At 37.8% G+C, this 21,581-nt stretch overlaps 2 protein-coding genes and 2 pseudogenes across 3 annotated transcripts; 2 read left to right on the top strand and 2 right to left on the bottom strand.

Moving 5' to 3' along the window:
* Nucleotides 1-304: 304 nt before the first annotated feature.
* Nucleotides 305-10,673, top strand: LOC132615278 (histone acetyltransferase HAC12-like). Of its 2 annotated transcripts, XR_009572632.1 has the most exons (5): nt 305-425; nt 6,751-6,887; nt 8,101-8,245; nt 9,381-9,599; nt 10,408-10,673. XR_009572632.1 is itself a non-coding variant. In XM_060329844.1 (4 exons), exons 2-4 carry the CDS (start codon nt 6,772-6,774, stop codon nt 9,396-9,398), a joined length of 279 nt encoding a protein of 92 aa, XP_060185827.1. In that variant the 5' UTR covers nt 305-425; nt 6,751-6,771; the 3' UTR covers nt 9,399-10,673. The 2 variants fall into 2 exon arrangements, 1 of the variants encoding a protein (XP_060185827.1); XM_060329844.1 differs by having other exon boundaries at nt 9,381-10,673.
* A 1,155-nt stretch (nt 10,674-11,828) lies between these two features.
* On the bottom strand, nt 11,829-19,072 carry LOC132613552 (uncharacterized; annotated as a pseudogene).
* On the bottom strand, nt 13,774-13,907 carry LOC132616266 (U2 spliceosomal RNA; annotated as a pseudogene).
* On the top strand, nt 16,235-19,991 carry LOC132613551 (disease resistance protein RPP13-like). Its single transcript, XM_060327619.1, has 2 exons — nt 16,235-19,183; nt 19,732-19,991. The coding sequence occupies exon 1, from the start codon at nt 16,546-16,548 to the stop codon at nt 19,114-19,116; it is 2,571 nt and encodes an 856-aa protein (XP_060183602.1). The 5' UTR covers nt 16,235-16,545; the 3' UTR covers nt 19,117-19,183; nt 19,732-19,991.
* The last annotated feature ends 1,590 nt before the right edge of the window (nt 19,992-21,581 follow it).

Genomic DNA, 21,581 nt, shown 5'->3' with positions numbered 1-21,581 from the left:
TTGCGGAGGTAAAAAAAAAAAAAAATCTGCCTTGCAAAATTTCGCAAGGCAAACTTTTGCCTTAAGGCAGAATTTTCGCGAAGCCTTGCCTTACGATTTTTTTTTTCCTGAGCGGGGGTTTGAATGCAGAACCTTAGGGTATTTTCGGTCACTTCTTTAAGAGAAGGCCAGAAATTAAAGACCAGCAATTTGAGGGACAAAAATTAAAGCCAAGCGCCTTTGAAGGCCATTCTGTGCAAAAAAATTAACTTATCCCATTCAAAATGAGCCCAAATATCTCTAAACCAAAGCCCAAACCCGAGTGACCAGTGATTTTCACGTATAATAGTCCCTTCAACTACCTCTCAGCTCCCTCCATTTTTAGAAACTTGTAACCAAAACAGAGACCTGTTCGTGTGAGTTTGACTTTGATCCTTTGACAAGAGGTCAGTTGTTTCTCTTTTTCTTTACTATTCTTAAATTTTAAACATGTTAATGATCCTGTGAGTGTTGTGAAAATATTGTTAGTTTCGTTTGATGTAGCACACAAATAGACAATCCAGTATTCCAGGTGCCATACTAAGGTCAGCGTATCGGTTTGTTCAGCTTTGGGCTTGCGTTCCGATGCATATTTCGATATATATTACTCCCTCCATCCCAATTTATGTGAGAGCGTTTGACGTGGCACGGAGTTTAAGAAAGAAACGAAGAATTCTGAAACTTGTGTTCTAAAATGAGCCATAGATATTTGTGTGGCGTTAAATTATTTCATTAAGGGTAAAATGAGTATTTTAAAATTAAATTGTTACTAAATATAGAAATATGTCATTCTTTTTGGACCGAATAAAAAGAAAAGAGTATCATATAAATTGGGATGGAGGGAGTTGTCAAACTGATGGAATATGCAGATTTGTTTAGTTATGTTCTCTTCTAGATATCCTGAGATTAAAGATCTCCAAGCAGTCCAATTTTTTTTAATTTTTTTTTTTGGCACAGATAGGTAGCCTTATGTGTACTTTTGTGTTGTCTTTTTCAAACTGCCTTGTTAATTGTTATGCATTACTTGAGCTGAGGGTCTTTCGGAAACAACCTCTCTATTCCGCGAGGTAGGTTAAGGTCTGCGTACATCCCACCTGTGGGAATACACTAGGTATGTTGTTGTTGTTGTTATAAGAAGCCTTATTCTCTAAAACTGTACAACAACAACAACAAGCCCAGTATAATCCCACTATGTGGGGTCTGGGAAGGGTAGAGTGTACGCAGACCTAACCCCCACCTTGAAAGGTAGGGCGGCTGTTTCCGAAAGACCCTCGGCTCAAGAGAGGGAAACAAAGAAAAACAAGACAAAGGTCAGATAGAACCAAGCATATCGAAAACAATACGAAAATAAGGAATAACGAAAGCGAGAAAATCATGGTAGGACAGTCCGGAAAGAAAGGAGCATTAACTAATATAGATAAATAAGATAACCAAAGTATACCGGCTCAACAAATATAAGCAGCAATCAAATGCAGAAATCAAATGGTAATAAACAAATGAGCAAAACTACGACTACTATGGTGAAAAGATAAGCCACCTAGCCTTCTATCATAATCTTAGTCCTCCACAACCTCCTATCTAAGGTCATGTCCTCGGCGAGCTGCAACTGTGCCATATCCTGTCTAATCACCTCTCCCCAATACTTCTTCGGCCTCCCTTTGCCCCTCCTGAAACCGCCCATAGCCAACCTCTCACACCTCCGCACTGGAGCATCTGTGTCTCTCCTCTTCACATGCCCAAACCATCTCAGTCTCGCTTCCCGCATCTTGTCCTCCACCAATGCCACTCCCACCTTGTCTCGGATATCTTCATTCCTAATTCTATCCATTCTAGTGTGCCCACACATCCACCGCAGCATTCGCATTTCCGCGACTTTCATCTTCTGAACATGCAATTTCTTGACTGGCCAACACTCCGCCCCGTACAATAAAGTCGATCTAACCACCACTTTGTAGAACTTGCCTTTGAGTTTTGGTGGCACTTTCTTATCACACAGCACTCCGGAGGCAAGCCTCCATTTCATCCACCCTACACCAATACGATGTGAAACATCGTCGTCGATATCCCCATCTTCCTGTATAATAGACCCAAGATACTTGAAGCTTCTTTTCTTTTGAATGGCCTGGGTACCAAGCCTCACTTCCCCGTCAGCCTCACGCGGCAGGCCACTGAACCTGCACTCCAAGTATTCTGTCTTGGTCCTACTCAATTTAAATCCTTTAGACTCCAACGTCTGTCTCCAGTCCTCCAGCTTATCGTTAACTCCGTTGCGAGTCTCGTCAATCAGGACTATGTCATCCGCGAACAACATACACCAAGGCACCTCACCTTGTATTTGTCTCGTCAATTCATCCATCACCAGGGCGAATAGAAACGGGCTAAGAGCTGATCCCTGATGCAACCCCATCATAATAGGGAAGTGCTCCGAGTCTCCTCCTACTGTCCTTACCCTGGTCTTAGCCCCATCATACATGTCCTTAATCGCTCTAATGTACGCCACAGGTACACCTTTAGCCTCCAAGCATCTCCATAGGACCTCTCTTGGCACTTTGTCGTAGGCCTTTTCTAGGTCAATGAATATCATGTGCAAGTCCCTCTTCCGCTCCCTATACTGCTCCACCAATCTCCTTACGATATAAATGGCTTCTATAGTCGAGCTCCCCGGCATGAATCCAAACTGGTTCTTTGAAATAGACACACCTCTCCTCACCCTCATTTCCACCACCCTTTCCCACACTTTCATAGTGTGACTTAGCAGCTTGATACCTCTATAGTTGTTGCAGCTTTGAATGTCTCCCTTGTTCTTGTACACGGGAATAATTGTACTCCACCTCCATTCTTCCGGCATCTTCGCTGTCTTGAAAATGACATTAAACAATCCAGTCAGCCACTCCAATCCTACCCTGCCTGTATTCTTCCAAAATTCCCCAGGAATCTCGTCAGGTCCGGTCGCTCTTCCCCTGCGCATCCTGCGAACAACTCTCTTAACCTCCTCAACCTTTATACTTCTACAATATCCAAAGTCGCGACGCCTATCCAAGTGCTCCAAGTCTCCCAACACAATGTCTTTGTCCCTTCCTTCGTTCAAGAGTTTATGAAAGTATGACTGCCATCTCTGTCTAATGTGAGATTCTTGTACCAGCACTTGACCATCCTCGTCCTTGATGTACTTCACTTGATCCAAGTCGCGTGCCTTCCTCTCTCTCGCCTTGGCGAGCTTAAATAGCTTCTTATCCCCACCTCTGTCCTGTAGTTCTGCGTAAAGGCGTTCAAAGGCTGCCGTTTTAGCCGCCGAAACTGCCATCTTCGCCTCCTTTCTCGCCATCTTATACTTTTCCCTGTTCGTCCGCTTCTCTTCATCATCCTTGCTATCTACCAACTTCACATATGTCTGCTTCTTTGCTTCTACCTTCCCTTGGACTTCTCCATTCCACCACCAATCCCCTCGGTGCCCACTACGGCGGCCTCGTGAGACCCCCAATACCTCTCTAGCTGCTTCCCTAATGCAGCTGGCCGTCCTATCCCACATACTGCTCGCATCCCCCCTACTATCCCACGCTCCCATAGCCATCAGCTTCTCCCCTATCTCTAGGGCACTAGACGGAGTCAAACTACCCCACCTAATCCTCGGTCGGTCATCCACGACCCTCTTCTTCTTCTTCCTTCTTATCTCCAAATCCATCACCAATAGTTTATGTTGGGTTGTAAGATTCTCACTTGGTATAACCTTGCAGTCCTTACATAGGCCTTTATTATCTTTTCGAAAGAGCAAAAAGTCTATTTGGGTCGCAGCCCTCAAGCTACGGAAGGTTACCAAGTGCTCCTCCTTCTTCGGGAAACTCGAGTTGGCTACCATCAATCCAAAAGCTTTTGCAAAATCCAGGAGTGAGACTCCTCCACCAATCCTGTCCCCGAAGCCAAATCCTCCATGCACCTCGTCATAACCCGTCGAGACAGACCCAATGTGCCCATTAAAATCTCCTCCTATGAATAACTTCTCAGTAGACGGTATACTTACCACCACTTCGTCCAAGTCCTCCCAAAAGCGTCTTTTTATCTCCTCGTCCAAACCCACTTGTGGCGCGTAGGCACTAATAATGTTCAAGGTGAACCCTCCAACGACTAACTTAATCGCCATCATCCTGTCATTGATCCTCCTAACCTCTACCACCTGATCTCTAAGCTCACTATCTACAAAGATCCCTACCCCATTCCTATATCTCGACTTGCCCGAGAACCAAAGCTTGTACCCGTCCACCTCCTTAGCTTTAGGTCCTACCCATTTAGTCTCTTGGACGCAAGCTATATTAATCCTCCTCTTCTTAAGAATCTTAACTAACTCTATGGACTTTCCCGATAAAGTCCCAATATTCCAAGACCCTACTCTTAATCTAGAAGCTCCCTCAACCCCCTTAGCCCCCCCAACCCTGGCCCCCGATCCCAGCCGAGAACATGACCCTAGTCTACCATCCCTCACCAAAGCCAGAAAAGCAAATATACGCTAGTGAAAGGATAATCTAAGATAAACGGACGCCCAATAGTAAAGCACAAGTTATAATATAACCAACATTCATCATTTTAAAAAATCTAAACCTTTTTATGATGTCATGGTTTAACTCCCCTTAATTCTGTGTTTGGTCTCTTAATAATAAATACCAGCCTGTCTCAAGACCCTTTTCTGAAATGATGGTGTATTTATATCTACTTCTGCACAAATGGCATGTTGTAGGATTTCATCTTGAGTTAAAAGAAACTGTATGTGTCATGAACGCATGACTCTTATTTTCTGTGAAGCAGAGGAAAGTCAGTTGAAGTATTTGAGGATTATTCTTATACTCTTTGAAGCCACTTCAGGGTTTCACATGGAGGGAAAGTCTTATTCTTCCAATTAATGAGGTAGCCAGGATTCAACAATTGGCTGGAATTTTGGGTGGAGAGATAGGTCAGATTCCAACAGTTTATTAGTGGATGCCTTTGGGAGCTAAAAGCAAATCCAAAGATATATGGAATGATGTACTGTAAAGATGTGAGAAAAGATTGACTAGATGGAAATCGAATTATTTATCCCTGGGTGGGCGATTGGTACTGATTAATTCTGTGTTAGATGCCTTACCTACATATCTGATGTCTCTATTCCCACTTCCAGACAATGTGGAGGAAAGAATTGATGCTCTCAGGAGGAATTTTTTGTGGCAAGGAAACAAGGAGACAATAGGTTACCATTTAGTCAAATGGGAAACTTTAATTCTGGCCAAGAAACATGGAGGGGGTTAGGAAGCAGAACAGAAGTCTCCTGATGAAATGGCTTTGGAGACTTCCTAAGGAAGATCAAACTCTATGGGGCACTGTGATTCAAGCTAAATATAAAAAGGAAGGATTCTGGAAGACAAAAGAAGTTAACACCACATACGGCACTAGTTTGTGGAGATCAATCAGAAACTTGTGGCATGGTTTTTTGGAAAGAACTAGTTTTAATGTGAGAGATGGCAGGAGGATTTTGTTCTGGAAAGAAAATTGGTTAGGGAATGGTAGTCTTAAACAACTGTTTCCTGATATCGACATTTTGAATCAACAACAGGAGGCCACTCTACATGAAGTATGGTCTAATCAAGGATGAAATTTGACATATAGAAGGTTGATGCAAGACTGGGAGATTGAAAGATTGTCTAATTTTTATGGCACTTTAGATCAATGTAAAGGGCTGCAAGAAGGAGAATATACTTTGAGATGGAAATGTCACAGCAAAGGTATATTTACAGTAAGTTCTTATAAGGATATGAATCAGATGGGATCTCAGATCAGTTTTTTGCCTTGGAAGCTTATCTGGAAAGTCAAAATCCCTTACAAAATGACTGTTTTCACTTGGCTGGTAATGAAAGAAGCTGTTCTTACCCAATAGAATCTCATGAAGAGGGGCATACATATGTGTTCAAGATGTTTTTTTTTTTTTTTTTGAGCGAAAGGCAGAGACAATTAACCATCTATTTCTTCATTGTAAAGTAGTTAGTCAGTTATGGAATCTCTTCACCAGTTTCAGCGGTATTAGGTGGACTATGCCTGGAAGAACACGAGAGGCTCTATTAAGCTGGAATACTGAGGGAGGTGGCTGCACAAACAAAGGCAGATGGAGAATTGCTCCAGCAGTAATTTGGTGGACCATATGGAAGGAGAGAAATTCTAGATGTTGAAGGCAATAGCATCTAATTGCAAAGGATTTAAATGAATTGCATTATAAAGTTTTTGTTATTGGTGTAGTTCAGAGTATATAGATGACCCTGTTTCTATAGCGGACATCCTAGGATCCTTGTAAGATGAAATAGGATTTAGAGATAGTCTTGTTTTTACTCTTTTTGGATGTAGATTCAAAAGCTGTTAATTTTTGGATTCCCGCACTTTATGCTGATAATTTATTAATACAGCATGTTACCTTGTCAAAAAAAAAAAAAAAAAATCTTGAAGTGAATAGAAATCAAATCCCTCAAGGATTTATGTCTTCCTTCTGTATTTATAGGTTATTATGCTAGAAGAATAATTTCCAGTGTCCCTGTTTTTTAATATCTGAATCATCTAATATTGTTCATTTAGAACACTTCTGCAAACTGTTGCTGCTAGTATGTCTTTTTTGTTTTGTTTTTTATTTTCCATACTTCATCACGAAAGCTGATCGTGCTGCTAGTCTCCATTGATCTGCACTTTTTAAACTCTGTCCATTTTGTTTTTAACTTGCCACAGCTTGGTGAAACAATTTCTACAATGGAGAAGGATTTTATTGCGGTTTTACAGCATGCATGCACCCGCTGCGGCATTCTAATGGTTTCTGGAAATCATCGGGAGTGCAAGCAATGCAAGAACTTTCAGCTTTGTGACAAGTAAGGATCGCATCTCTCTATATGCTTAGAGTTGTAAAAAATTTCTGGTTTTTATAGAGTCGATGCTTGTTGCAACCTTGGATGTGGATTGATAAAAACTTCTCATTTGTATACTGTACTATTTTTGGTTTTCCTCCACACACACGCAGAATTAGTATAAGTCTTAGTTAATGCCAAGTCCATCCTTGATTTCGTGAAAGGGATATAAAGTAGAGCTAGTGCTACCAACACCAACTGCTTGCTTATGGTTATAATTATTTTATGCAATCTCAAAGGCAACCAGAGAGTTCAAATGAAGAAAGGTATATGAGGACAGAGAAGATATAGTATACGTGAGTTAGAAAAAATGTAGCGTTATTTGCTTCCTTTCAAGCATGTTGTCGTTTGCATGCTTTATACGAACCAGTTGGACTGAGCTGATTGTCCATTTTAGGATCAAAGAGCATGCAATAGAAAATATATTTTAGCAGATCCATTGAAGGAATTCAATAAATCTCCTTCTCAACAATCCTTCTTCCTGGCAGAGAAACGACCCCCCCCCCCCCCCCCCCAAAAAAAAAAACACAGCAGGGGTTGGGGGGTTGCTGTCTAGGTGGGAGAACTTTGTGGACCAATTTTTGGTTGCGGTGGGGAGACACTGTAGGGTCGAAGGTCAGTAGGTAGCCGAGCGTTGTCTAGTTTTCCTTATCAATGTTATTACTCTCCTACTATCTTATTCTTTGGTTTTATTATTACCTATTGTTTCCTTTGCTTCCGTTATCGTATTATTTATTGTCGCTACTGTTCTTTTCTCCATCTTTTTCAACATGGCTTCTTCAATAGTGTATTTCCTGTTTTTACCTTATTTAATATGCTTTACTTGAGTCGAGGGTCTATCGGAAACAACCTCTCTACCTTCACAAGGTAGAGTAAGGCTGCGTACACACCACCCTCCCCAACTTCAGTTTTTTGCTTCGTCCATGGTAGGTTTTAGCTCAAATGCGTTCTGAGTCTTTTCGTTATGCGTTTTTTAAATATCGCTGACATATTCATCAAAAAATTAATATTGGGAATTTTAGGAACGTAAAAATGAAAAGGATGCTGTTACATTTTGTTTTGCTAAATTCTGTTTGGTGTATGAAAATATTCATATGAGAAATCATTTGAGAATGATAGTTTCATATTCCCTAGAATTTTTCTTTGCAACATTTGGTCTGTATTGGTACTGTTTCAGGTGCTATGAAACTGTGCAAAAATTTGAAGATAGAGGAGGACATCCTATTAATCAGAAGGACAAGCACATAATCCAGAGTGAAATCAAGGAGGTACCTCATGACACCAAGGATGAAGATGAAATTCTCATGACACCAGCGATACGGGTATGAGTTATTGCTAAATCTTAGTGTATAACATTGCGCCACAAGCTGTCCTGACACCACCGTCATTAAAACAAACTCTGTATCACACCGTAAAGGTTGAAGCTTGCACTAAATGCTACTCCTTTTCTTGCTCAAAAAAATAAATTCTACAGCCATTCTCCACAAAAGAATTTTCTGGACAAATAATATTTTTTCATTAATAACAAGCCAAGATGGTGTCAAAAGTACGAACGAGCCCTACGTGGCGTGAATTCGGATATAGTCGGGCTTCAATGCGGGCACCGGACACCGGGTAGGAAACCAAAAAAAAGCCAAGATGGTGTCAAAAGAACGAACATTTTAGCTATGTTGCTCAGCGACAATCGCCTGTCAAATTATCCCAATTATCCATGCAACAGGGGATTATCTCCTTACATTAGAAGTTGTAATTGAAAAAGGGAAATGATCTTGTATTTTTCTTTATCTCAATATTTTGTAATATTATCCTATTTCTATTGAATAGCCCAAAAAAGACACTATAACAAGTAGCTCTGTTGATAAGTAAATAAATATTTATATGATAAGAAATGATTTTAGGCCTAAATCAACCCCAAAAGCTAGCTCCTAAGGTGCGGATTGCCAATGATCGTATAAGGAAATCAATCCTATATCCCATAACTGATATCGTGTAAATGATTTCATTCATTAACCTTTCTTTGGGTGGTGATATAATTGTTTCATTCATTTTCCTTGAAAATGCTGAATAGCAACAATACATGGTCTTATTTGTGATGTAAATTTTCAAATTTTCAAAACAGGTCTGTCTTTTGAATAACTTTTTTTTTTCTTTCTGGAAGATTAGAGCTATCCCAGTATGTTATCTTTTGCGAAACCTCTTCTTCTGTTTTTCAGAAACTTTTTCCAAAATCTCCTTAAGAACTTCTTGATGAGTGTCTGCAAATTCATATGAAACAGAAAAGTTTCAGATGCAGTTCTCCATCGTAATAGAAAAGATAAGAGACATGATACTTACCTGACAGTTGGTTCTGTTTCCATATAAATGAATCTTTTTTAGCCCGATTATAGTTTCTTTCATTTTATGAAAAATATATACTAGACGTGAGATTTGACATGATTTCTCCCTTTAACTCTACAGCTTAAAGAAGATGCTTGACCTTCTGGTGCATGCTTCTTCGTGCCGCGTTTCCCATTGTCAATATCCAAACTGTCGCCAAGTTAAGGGGCTTTTCCTCCACGGTATGAAGTGAAAAATATGAGCTGCAGGAGGTTGTGATCTCTGTAAGAAGATGTGGTATCTCCTTCAACTGCATGCTCATACATGCGAGGAATCTGAATGCCATGTTCCACATTGCAGGTTAATTTCTTGGCTAGTGCTTCCTTGGATGTTTAATAATCCATCACTTGTCATTGATAATGTTAATACAATTAATTACAATAATGATTTTCCAATGCTACTTATTTCCTGCTATTAACAGCATTAGCTACGACTATGTTACTCGGACTATCCTAAAATGTTGTCGGATGCGTGTCGGATCCTTCAAAAATAGTGTATTTTTGGAGGATCCGACAGGGGTGTGGCAACAATTTTGAAGAGTCCGAGTAACTTAGGCTATAAGTAGTAATCAATCAGAATCAATCAAACTATGTTGGCTATATGAATCCTCTTTATCCATTTTGCTCTATTCTTCTGAGGATTAATCAGACTCATAGTTACGGTATTTTTTATGCCTTGCTGTTAACCTGCAGCTAACCTCCTTTATCCATCTTGGGGATTAGATATACTTTGCATAGGTCAGATGGGCGGGATTTTAGTAATTGATATATTAGCATGCTTTTTTTCAGACAACTTTATCATCCTTTTTACAGTATTTTACCATGTCTTTTATACTGTTTTGAACTGCTTGTCCTTGTGCCGAGGGTTTACTGGAAGCATCCTCTCTACCTCCCAAGGTATGGGTAAGGTTAGCGTACACTCTACCCTCCCCAGACACCACTTGTGGGATTACACTGGGTATGTTGTATAGATTAGCAAAAAATAATTCATAAAACGCAATCACTTTATCTCACTCTCCGCCTCTCCTCTTTGGCATTTCTCACTTTTGAATTTCAGCTTTATTAAATTATCGAGATAAAATCTGCTTTCTTTTTTACCCTTTATACAGAGAGTTGAAAAAACTAAGCAGATGATCATGAGGCAGCATGGTGCAGAGGTTGCAAGCGGTTCTGGGTGAAGTTATTGTACATACCTTGTACATAACTTTCCTTTTAACTAAAGCTTGCAGTGTGTGTGTAAAGGGGAAAGGGGTTCTTTATTTTGTTTAGTGAACTTGTCTTATTCTGTTCTACTCCATTGAGTTCTTAAACAGCATTGCGGTTTTGTGGATATTCTTATTTAAACATGCAAGAGTTACAAGCAGCATTGCTTCTATTTTGCAAGAAAATGTCCACTATGGTTGTGTTTTGTGTTTGGTTGGTAAAAGTTTCAAAAAAACGCTTTCTCTGTAAAAACAAGTTCCTTAAAAATGAGAAAAATGAATTTCCTAATGGAAGTATAACCAATTTCATAAGTGACATTCCATACTGAATAGCGATTATTTTCTCATTCCAACAAACACCAACCACCCCGATATCCCCATCCCCACCATCTTCACTCCCTTACCCCCTTCCCCACTCTCACAGTGGTTGGTTGGTCACTATCCAGTGTAATCCCACAATAGTGGGGTCTAGGGAGGGTAAGATGTACGCAGCCTTACCCCTACCTGGGTAGGGAGGCTGTTTTCGATTGACCCTCGGCAACCCTCCTCCTTTATCCGGGCTTGGGACCGGCAATGTGAGCGAGCTCACACAGGCGGAGTTTTCCCCACTCTCACAGTGTTTGCCTAAATTATATACAAGCATTTTTTAGACAATAAATTTTGCTCACTTACAAATGCAAGAAAACAAGCGAGAAACTGGTATGACGGATAATATTTTCCTCAGCTTGACCGACAAAATTCGATTTTGATTAGTATAAAGCCAACACGTTTCTTTTTGAGCCGAGGGTCTATCAGAAACAATCACTTTATCCTGTAAACGTAAAAGTAATTAAGTCTGCATACATCCTACCCTTCTCAGATTCCACCAGTAAAATTACACTGAATATGTTATTTTATTAGTATAAAGCCAAAGCTTTTAAAAGATTATCGAGTTTGGACAAAAATGCCGTTTTTTTTTTTTTTTTTTTTTAAATACTGGACACAAGGTTAATATTTATCGAGTTTCATCTAGAAAAACTTTAGCAAGCAAGATTATATGATAGACGTACAAAAGTAACTCCTGTTACTTGTCCACTTAATTCTCAATATCTCAAACATTTGGTTATACTGAGATAAATAAAGATATGAGGATACCTCTTTTATGGAAAAGGTTAATTGTAGAAAAGGATTATGAAAGAAACAATGTATAACGCTCCTAGTTAGACTGTAGAGAATAAACGATACTTGACATTTATACTAACTGCAGGCAAAACAAGTCATTGAAGAAATAACAAGGTTCAGGTATCATGTTCTTTCACAGGCATATGAAGTAACAAGCAATAATGGGATGTTAAAATAATCTAGACTACGTAAATATATTGACATTGACAGTACCGTCTTTTAATAATACCATTCCCCCTTTTCTTGCCACTTTAACAATGAAGAAAAAGCAAGGTTGAAGGAGGCAACAGAGTTTTAACAACTATTTTCACTAGTTTCAACTGCTTAGCAGACCCTTGAAATTGAATCTAACTAATGCTCGCTTGTAAAGACGAAAAACTCATTGTGCCACTAAGCTGTCACAGTTTAGTATACACGAGCATGCACACAGCGAGGGAGAGAGAGTGAGAATTTACAGGATGTAACAAATACCAAGAGAAAAAGGATGGCCAAAATTTGCCGCCAACATGAATATCTACCTCATTGTAGTATATTTTTAATGTTCTCTTCTCTTTTATGTGTATCTGGGAATTCCCTTCATTTGCTATTGGGATTGTGGGGGATGGGGGCAGGGTTTCAGTTTGAGTTGTTGATCTATTTAAAACGGTAAGATTGTACAACAGTACAACACTTGACAGAAATTGGAGGAAGCAGTTGCCCAGCCTGCAAGAAAAGAAGAGAATAAGCAAATTTTAGTTCATTGCTCAAGAAATAACAGAATTACAACTTTACGATAACAAATGTAAACCGAGCTATGCTCTCATGAAGTAACTACTAAATTCCCTCGTGTTAAAATCCCTATTTTCCTAGAGAATTTCTCCGTGGGTGTGATATGTGAACACCATCATCCAAACCAGGTTTTGTGTTATCTACCAATTGACAAGTCACACTATATTCTTCAAGAAGTTGGTAATTGAAACACCACACAAGCAATGGTAAATCTACTAATTTATACAGGGAAACAAGAAATATGTTACTAGCTTTCACTCTGACATTAGATCAAATAGTGGGCTCGTAATTGTCAATTTCAAGATTATAATGGTATTTTTCACAGTAATTTTTGTTAATGTGAAATGTTAACACAATGGGTTCAAAGTTTGGTTTGTGTTATTTCAAATATGTTAAATAACATTTGAAGAGTATTACAACGAACCGAATAAGTGTTTGTTTTGCAATCTGGTCCATTATTTCAACTTCAAACTTGAAATAGAGAATATGAAGTTTGAAAAACATGTTTGAAGAGAAATAACAGTTTCCACTCACAAAACTTCTGTTTATTTTTCCAAGGGAAATTCATGTCCAACAACCTACTAACCTGTTCAAGAGGTTAGGCTTCCTAACAAACGAGCTCTTTCAATTGAGAGTTAAAAACCGAAACTCAAAAAAGTTGTAGCAACAAGGACCAAAGCATATAAGTTCACAACATAAACCACCCGCTATAATTTCACACGCATCTTCTGCTAGCTTTGTCATTGGTTGCTATAATTAGTTGCACATAAGTTACCCTACATAAACCCATCCCAATTTCCTATATGCAAGCTATATGGAAGCTTTGCCATTGGTTGCTAAATTTAGTTGCATATAAATCACACTTACTCCAACTTTTTGTAAATTACAGATGTTCCTATTAAGAACTACTGTTATTTTTCACTAAAAGCATAATAAAATATGGAATGTATTTAAGAAAATGGTACAACAGGAAACCCCAAAAGAAAAAAGTTCTTTTTTATTTTTTGTTGTTGTTCAAGATGAACTGATTTTTTACTGGTGGTTTCTTTACTCGTTGTGCATAGCGTCATGCCAGCTACAGAGGCTAATTTTTCCACACTGGGTAGAGTTGATCAGAATAAAATGTGGATGGGCTCCCTTCTGCCTCATATCTAATTTGGGAATAGAGGGTTGTTATGTGTTAATGTTTCTGTTTTTAGGTTAAAACATTTATTTCTCTTCTCCTTGATATTGATCACTCAATTGTTTTATCTGTCAGTAGGTCAAAAAAATCAGCATTGCAGAAGACAATTGAATCGTTTTAAAAAAAATGCTTATGAGGGGAGGAAAAGCCCAAAAAAACAAAAAAGTTGTTTGCATATTTGAAGAATGTACAGCCATGGCCCTTAAGGAATGAAAAGCCAATAACAGCAAGAGGCAGGGGAACTGATAAGAACAGATACTACTGTTGATCTTAGCCAAAAGGCCGACAAAGGTATACAACAAGAGTTAGAGAAATAAGTTTAAATGACAAATGCATGCGGAAAAAGTGAGTTAAGGTATAGGATCAGAAAAAAACACACCTCGAATATAAGGTTTCTGTTCGGGCAATCCCAGAGTGGTGACAACTGTGTGGTGAGGCAGAATCATTCCCGCAGAAGCTCTATATTATATTCGTTACAGGGGCTATCAATTTTATTTTGTTTCGTTATTCATGGATTGAAAATGCTAGAACCACCGACATTGAGAGCAATTAGAACTGATATACTTCTAATAATCGCTAGCCAAAACAGGGCCGATTCTGCAAATAAGAAAATTATTTAGACATGCAAGAAATGAGAAGAACTCTACGCATTTCCTGCAAAACAAAGAAACTGGGATTTGAACTATCTAGAACAAATCAATGTACTTTACTCCAAAATTTTCAGGAAGAGTATCAGAATTTTGCTCTACAGATCTAGTAGGAGTACGTTGTCTTGATGTTGACACTCTAGTTTTAAACTCATCTACAGATTTACCATTGCCTGTTTCAGATGCCACAATCCCTTGGAATTCCTCGCTGACAATTGACGCTGCTAATAAATCCATAAATGATTCTGTATCTGTTCCACTTGACATACTCTTCCCAAGCTGTTCATAGACAGCACTATCTCGTTCATCGAAGTCGGCCAATTCATCATCTGAAGCATCCAATCCATGGATCTTCTTCAATCTTTTCATCCTCCTCATCTTCGACATAAGCTTTATATGTCTGTCGCAGTATAATCTCTCCTACGGACCTTGGTCCTAGTAGTCCCCAACCTTTGAGGGCCACAATTACATCTGTTGGTACAGTATCTTCGAGAGATCCCAGATCGACCTAGAAGCAGTAGTCATTAGCCGGATACCTTTTTATACAAATATCTTCCTGGATCATCATTAATAATAATGTGCCTCATAGAAAAAGGAAAAAAAAAGCCAAAAGTATCCTTTTCCAAGTGCAATCATTTGCATGATTCTTGGCCTTGTCACTACGGTAGAGTTGCTCTGTGTGACACTAGATCGCTGGCTTGAGGCATGAAAACAGCCTCTTTGCAAAAAAGCAAGTGACAGGATACGTACAGTATAACCAATCTCCCCCACCCCTGCACTAGTTGGGTGTACTTTGTGCACTGTATAAGCCCTTTATTCATTTCCATTTTCCATTTTGTGTAAGGCACATTACAAAACCAACAAACTTAGATGGATTGCCTTTCAGAAACAAATACAATAGATAATATTTTCATGTACCTCTCATGAGCCGATACTCAAGTCTGTAAATCCAAGGGAATCCTTTGCTTCTATATATGGCTTTTGTCTCGTGGGGTTTCTGACAAACATGTGAAAATCCTGTCAAAAAGGAAAAGAAACATGGGAAAAAGATGTATAAGTTACAGGCTTACAACAGAAGATAAAGCAAGCCACCACTAAATAAATCCTATCAGCATATTAGGCCAACAGATTTATATTTAAATCACCTGATTCCATATAGGCTCTGCAGGAGGTCCAATAACAGTAGTTTGACTATTTCTTTTGCTGCGTATTACCTTATCTCCAAGTTTTAGAATAACATATGGATCAGTTTTGCCTGAATGATAGAGGCCAGGAAAAATTCACAAAGACTAGACATGGAAAAATAAAAGAGGAAATTACATGCACAGCAAAGCAGTAGTATCTATCATCCATAAAACAGAGCAATGAGGCTGAAAAACTTTCATCTAGAAAATAAACTTGCAGCTTAACAGGAGACTTATACCAATTAAACATCAATTTTACTACTCCTATTTAATACTCAACGGGGTCATAACATGGGAAGTTCCTTGGCCGTCCAAATTAATTTTAAATTTCCTGGGGAATATGTATGAACAATGAATAATACTGTAGTTGCTAATGTCAATCGCCATTTGATGTTATTGTTTTACTTAATCCAAAAAGAAGAAACTAAACTAAAATATACTTAACTCTGTAGTAAACGCTACTACAAATACTCAACAATAGGGAAGATGATTGTATTTAACAAACTGAAATAGGAAATTACAATTGGAAAACTAAGAAATGAAACAGTAAACAATAACATGGAGCTAAATTAATTTATGGGGGATGTGTACAAACAATGAATACAAATCCAGTTAATATTAATCCAAATTGGAAATTATTGTTTTATGTAGAATGATTGCGATCAAAAGTAATACTCATATCCAACAAACATCAATTATTGAGTGTGGATGCAAGTGGGTGGTCAAACTTGAAACAATTAAAATATAAGAGTAGTTAAATGACAACTAGCAACATATTAAAATATACTTACTTTGAATCAAACTTCTTTCTGGCAGCAGTTGCAGCCAACTTGATTTAAAATATACTTACTTTGTATCATTTTTCCCATTATTGTCCAAACAGAATTATTAGGCGGTGGACCATTGTACAGCACATATTAATGGACCATCGTAAACACTCAATTCATTAACACAAAAACAGTATTCATCTCTTATCAAACTCACAATCAACATCTTCAGTTTCTTCAACTTGATCTTAGTTTTATCTCTCTTTCTTCCAATATTTTCCATACAGCCCCTTTTTTTCCAGCTCTGAGTATACTAAATATCAAGACTCTTGAAAATGGTTTATGCCTTTGTGTCATTTGCAGTTAAAAGCCTGGGGAATTTCCTCATACAGGAAGTTAACCTGCGTTTAAGTCTGAGAGAGGAAGTGCAGTGGCTGCAAAATGAGCTTCTCTCCATGCAGTCTTTCCTCAAAGATGCAGAAGAAAAGCAAGTTGGAGATCATAGAGTTCAACAATGGGTGTTTGATATCAACTCTATTGCTAATGACGCTGCCACTATACTGGAGACTTACAGTTTCGAGGCTGGTAAAGGCGATGATGATGAATCTGCTAATCGACTTAAGGCTTGCACTTGCATATGCAGGAAGGAGGCCAAATTCTACAACGTCAGCAAGGAGATCCGATCCCTCAAGCAGCGACTCAAGGATATCTCCCGCAAACGAAAGACATATGATATCAGAAGTATCGATAACATTGCAGGAGAAGGACCAAGTAGCAGGCCTAACAATCGGTCCGCTCTGGCTAGAGAATTGAGGAGGACTACCTCCTATATGGATAAGCAGGATCTTTTTGTTGGCTTTAAGGATGTTCTAGAAAGATTGCTTGCTGAACTTGTCAAAGCAGAGCCACGCCGAACCGTCATCTCCATTTATGGCATGGGCGGGTTAGGCAAGACTACTCTTGCAAAAAACCTCTACCACTCCCCTAGTCTAACCAATATCTTCGATGCACGTGCTTGGGTATGTGTTTCTGAACAGTATAACACCATGGATCTCCTCAAGAGTATCATCAAATCCATCCAAGGACGTGACAGGGAAACTCTAGATCTGCTGGAAAAGATGACGGACGTGACAGATCTAGAAAAGCACCTTCAGGATCTACTGAAAGAGAAAAAATACCTTGTGGTGGTTGATGATGTGTGGCAGAGAGAAGCATGGCAAAGTCTGAAAAGAGCACTCCCAGATAGCAACAACGGAAGCAGAGTTATCATTACCACGCGCAAAGCAGATGTGGCCAAAAGAGCAGATGACAACGGTCTTCCCCATAACCTTCGTTTCCTAAGAGAAGAAGAAAGTTGGGAGCTCTTTCACAGGAAACTACTCGACTTTAAGGCAATGATCCCAGCAATGGAAAAGCTAGCTAAGGATATGGTGGGCAAATGTAGAGGCTTACCTCTTGCAATTGCTGCACTGAGTGGGCTTCTTTCACATAAAAGAAGCCTAGAAGAATGGGAAAGGGTGAAGGCACACCTTTGGCGGCATATGGAAGATGACTCTATTGAAATCTCCCACATACTATCATTGAGCTACAATGATTTGCCTACTGTGCTCAAGCAGTGTTTTCTTTACTTTGGTATTTTTCCAGAAGATCGTCAGATTAATCCTAAAAACCTAATGCGGTTGTGGATGGCTGATGGATTGATACCCAGGGGAGAAGAAAGAATGGAGGATGTAGCTCAAGACTTCCTGAATGAGCTGATAAGGCGAAGCTTGATTCAAGTGGCAGCTACACGTTGGGAAGAAGTTACTGAATGTAGGATTCATGATCTACTTCGGGATCTTGCCATACAAAAGGCATCGGAGGTAAACTTCTTTGACACTTATGACCCGACCAAGCATTCCATATCCTCCTCATGTCGCAGACATACCATCCATGGTCAAGGAGAAAGGTACCTCACTCTTGATTTTTCGAAATTGAACTTAAGGTCAGTTACATTCTTTGATCAAAGAGATCGTAAGCTGGATAGGATAAAGTTCCGCAATATGTTCCACCATTTATATGTGCTATACTTGGAGAATGATTGTGACACATTTACACTACCAGATGCCATAGGAAGTTTGTACAGCCTCAGATACTTAAGCTTTACAGGTGGTTATGATATCCCCTCCTCCATAGGCAACCTCAAGAATTTACTGACACTCCAGGCCTTGGATGCAGACACTCCTGATATAAACTTCTGGCTACCTCCTGAGATAGCTAACCTAGTAAATCTAAGGCATTTAGTCGTTCCATATAGAGAACCTCTGCTACATATAAACAAACTCACAAGTCTTCAAGTTCTTGAATACATCTGTTGTGATCAGTGGCGAGATGTTAACCCTGTTGATTTAGTCAATCTTCGAGAATTACGCATGAAATATATTAAGGAATCTTACTCCCTAAACAACATTAGCAGCTTGAAAAGCCTTAGCACTCTCGAATTGTTGTGTAAAGATTCTGGTGAATCATTGCCAGCCCTAGAATTTCTTAGTTGTTGTCAAAAGCTCCAGAAATTGGAGTTATATGGGAGAATAGAAAAACTGCCCCCATTTCCAAATTCAATCACAATGATGTCCCTTTGGGGCTCATTCCTCATGGAAGATCCGATGCCTATTCTGGGAATGTTGCCAAACCTAAGGGATCTCCAATTAGGATATAGAGCTTATTCAGGAAAAGAAATTACCTGCAGTGATAACAGCTTCAGTCAACTGGAGTTCCTTCATCTTGAAGGTCTTTGGGACCTAGAAAGATGGGATTTAGGCACAAGTGCAATGCCTCTGATTAAAGGTCTAAGTATCCATTACTGTTCAGAGCTAAAGGAGATTCCAGAGAGAATGAAAGACGTCGAGAGGTTGAAAGAGAGGTGATTTTTGGATGAAGCAGTTGAAGCATATATGATGATATCCAATTTCGGCCTCTTTGATAATAGCAGGGGTAACAAATTCCAATCCCTAATCACCATTTCTTTTAATTGCTTTTACCCATTTCTTTTATGTTTAATTTTTATACCATGACAATTTTTTTTTTTTGTACGTCACACGCTTACTAATAAAAGTCAATTACAAATAATTGGCTATAAGTAAATTAATTATGGCTGAGATTTGACAAAAGTAATTATTTTGATTTTCATGGTTATACTTTCCTAAAAACTGTTTGTTGGTGTTTAGTCGGTGAATGAAAATTACTTCAAAAACATATATCTTAGAATTACAAATTATTATTATTATTATTAATAATAATAATAATAATAATAGTAGTAGCACGTTAGAGAGTTTCTTGATGAAAATTTGATTACTAAAAATTATTAAAATGATTTCATTGTTGGTTGGAGCAACTAATATGAAGTTAGTATAATTCTATAAGAAATGACTCTCACCATTAAGTGAACATTATAATTACTCTTTATTTTAGGTAATTAATAAATCTGTTGCCTTTTATTGAATACTAATTATTATTTATGTTTTACAATTTGGGTGAAACAGGAGAAGCAACTACTGTTAGTGGAAAATAGAATGGCAGATGAGAGTATTGTTGCGAATCACTTGAAGACATCCACATTGTAGAGGCATTAACCAGAGTTCAGGGCTGTCAATGAGAGCTTATCTCAAACATGAATATTTTGCTTTGGTTTTTGAGTGTTTAATTTCCTTTTGTTTTGGGTTTGATTGAGTGTGTGGAATTGGTTTGAATAGAATTGTTTCTGAGATTTTATGCAAGAATGATTTTGTGATGTTTTAATTAATTGTTATGCAACAATTGTTTCCTTTACTGTCTTTTGTTATGACCCGTTTGCTTGCACGCTACCCCGACAGAAATCAGTAGTTTCCTTATGCAATCTTCCAAGAATATGTTATTGTCTTTATTATAATAAATATATAATATGTCTTGTGGTGTTTAATTACGTATTTAATTTAACATTTACTATTTCGATAATGTGTGACGTTTATTTAACTTCTATTTTTAATTTTTTTTTATGTTCACATATTAAAAAACGCATTTTTAATTATTGTATGAAATGTTAGAGTTAGAATATGTATTTGAATTAATTATTATATGACTTGTGGTGTATGTTTGAATTAAAAAAAAAACTTCACTGAAATTTTAAAAGGGAAAAATCAAAAGGTGTCTCATCTTCATAAACAAAAACAAACAAAAAAACAAAAAAATCTTTATTTAACATTTACTATTTAGATAATGTGTGACGTTTATTTAACTTATATTTTTAGTATTTTTTTTATGTTCACATATTAGAAAACGCATTTTAAATTATTGTATGAAAGGGTAGAGTTAGAATATTTGTTTGAGTTAATTATTATATGACTTGTGGTGTATGTTTGAATTAAAAAAAAAGCTTCACTGAAATTTTAAAAGGAAAAATCAAAAGGTCTCATCTTAAAAAAAAAAAAAAAACTTTAGTTTGTAAAATGTTGGGTGACCAACGTTTTGCTTGACAATTTTTTTTTTTTTTTTAATTCCGATCTGACAATTTTCTTTTTTTGTAAAACGTTGCCCCCTCCACGATAAACCCCTTTTGGTTTATTGTGGAAAGGGCAACCCCTTTTGGTTTTTTGTGGCAAATTTATGCCATTTAGGCTCCGGGCTCATAATTTTTATTCCATTTGCGCTGATTGTGGTAATAAGCGTCGAATATGTTTTTACATCAAAGATAAAATTAATATTAGAAACTAATAATATGATACTGAGTTTGACTTTCCTCTGATAAATAATTTTGCATGATATGGGAAATTGAGTTGGTTTATAGTTAATGAGCTATGTAGTCCATATCTAACAACTTTAACTTACTTGTTCAAATTATATGCGCACAATTCATAAAAACGTCAAATGTTGCCAATTTATAATCTTCGCGGGGTTATAATTATTTACATGCTATAAATTTTAGTTTATACAATAACGAATCACGTGCATGACTCTTTATTATTTGCTAATTCCCTTACAAACTTGCTTCTTCGTAAAAAAAATCATTTTTTAAAGATCATCCAATTATGTGACTAAAATACTTTAATTCTTCTGAGAACTTATTGACAATACATGATTAACGTGCTACTGCCACAAATTAATTATGCAATATAAAATGTGAAAAAATTATATCGTAACCGAATTTAAGACTTTTAAATTTTGAATTTGGGCCCGGGCTCAGCACGAGCATGCTTGAACTAGTTATTATTTCTACTGTTAACCCATGCTTCGTCGTCAGTCTCCCTTTAAAAAAAATAGGGTGGGCTCTATACTAAAAACACCAAGCAATATAAAAAAAATAAGGTGACCCCATATTAAAAACACCAAGCAATATAAAAAAAAATAAGGTGGCCCC

The sequence above is a fragment of the Lycium barbarum genome, chromosome 10 (genome assembly GCF_019175385.1).
Source record: "Lycium barbarum isolate Lr01 chromosome 10, ASM1917538v2, whole genome shotgun sequence".
NCBI classification, from domain to species: Eukaryota; Viridiplantae; Streptophyta; class Magnoliopsida; order Solanales; family Solanaceae; genus Lycium; species Lycium barbarum.
The sequence above is the reverse complement of the archived record's forward strand: the minus strand, read 5'-3'. Positions and strand labels throughout refer to the sequence as shown.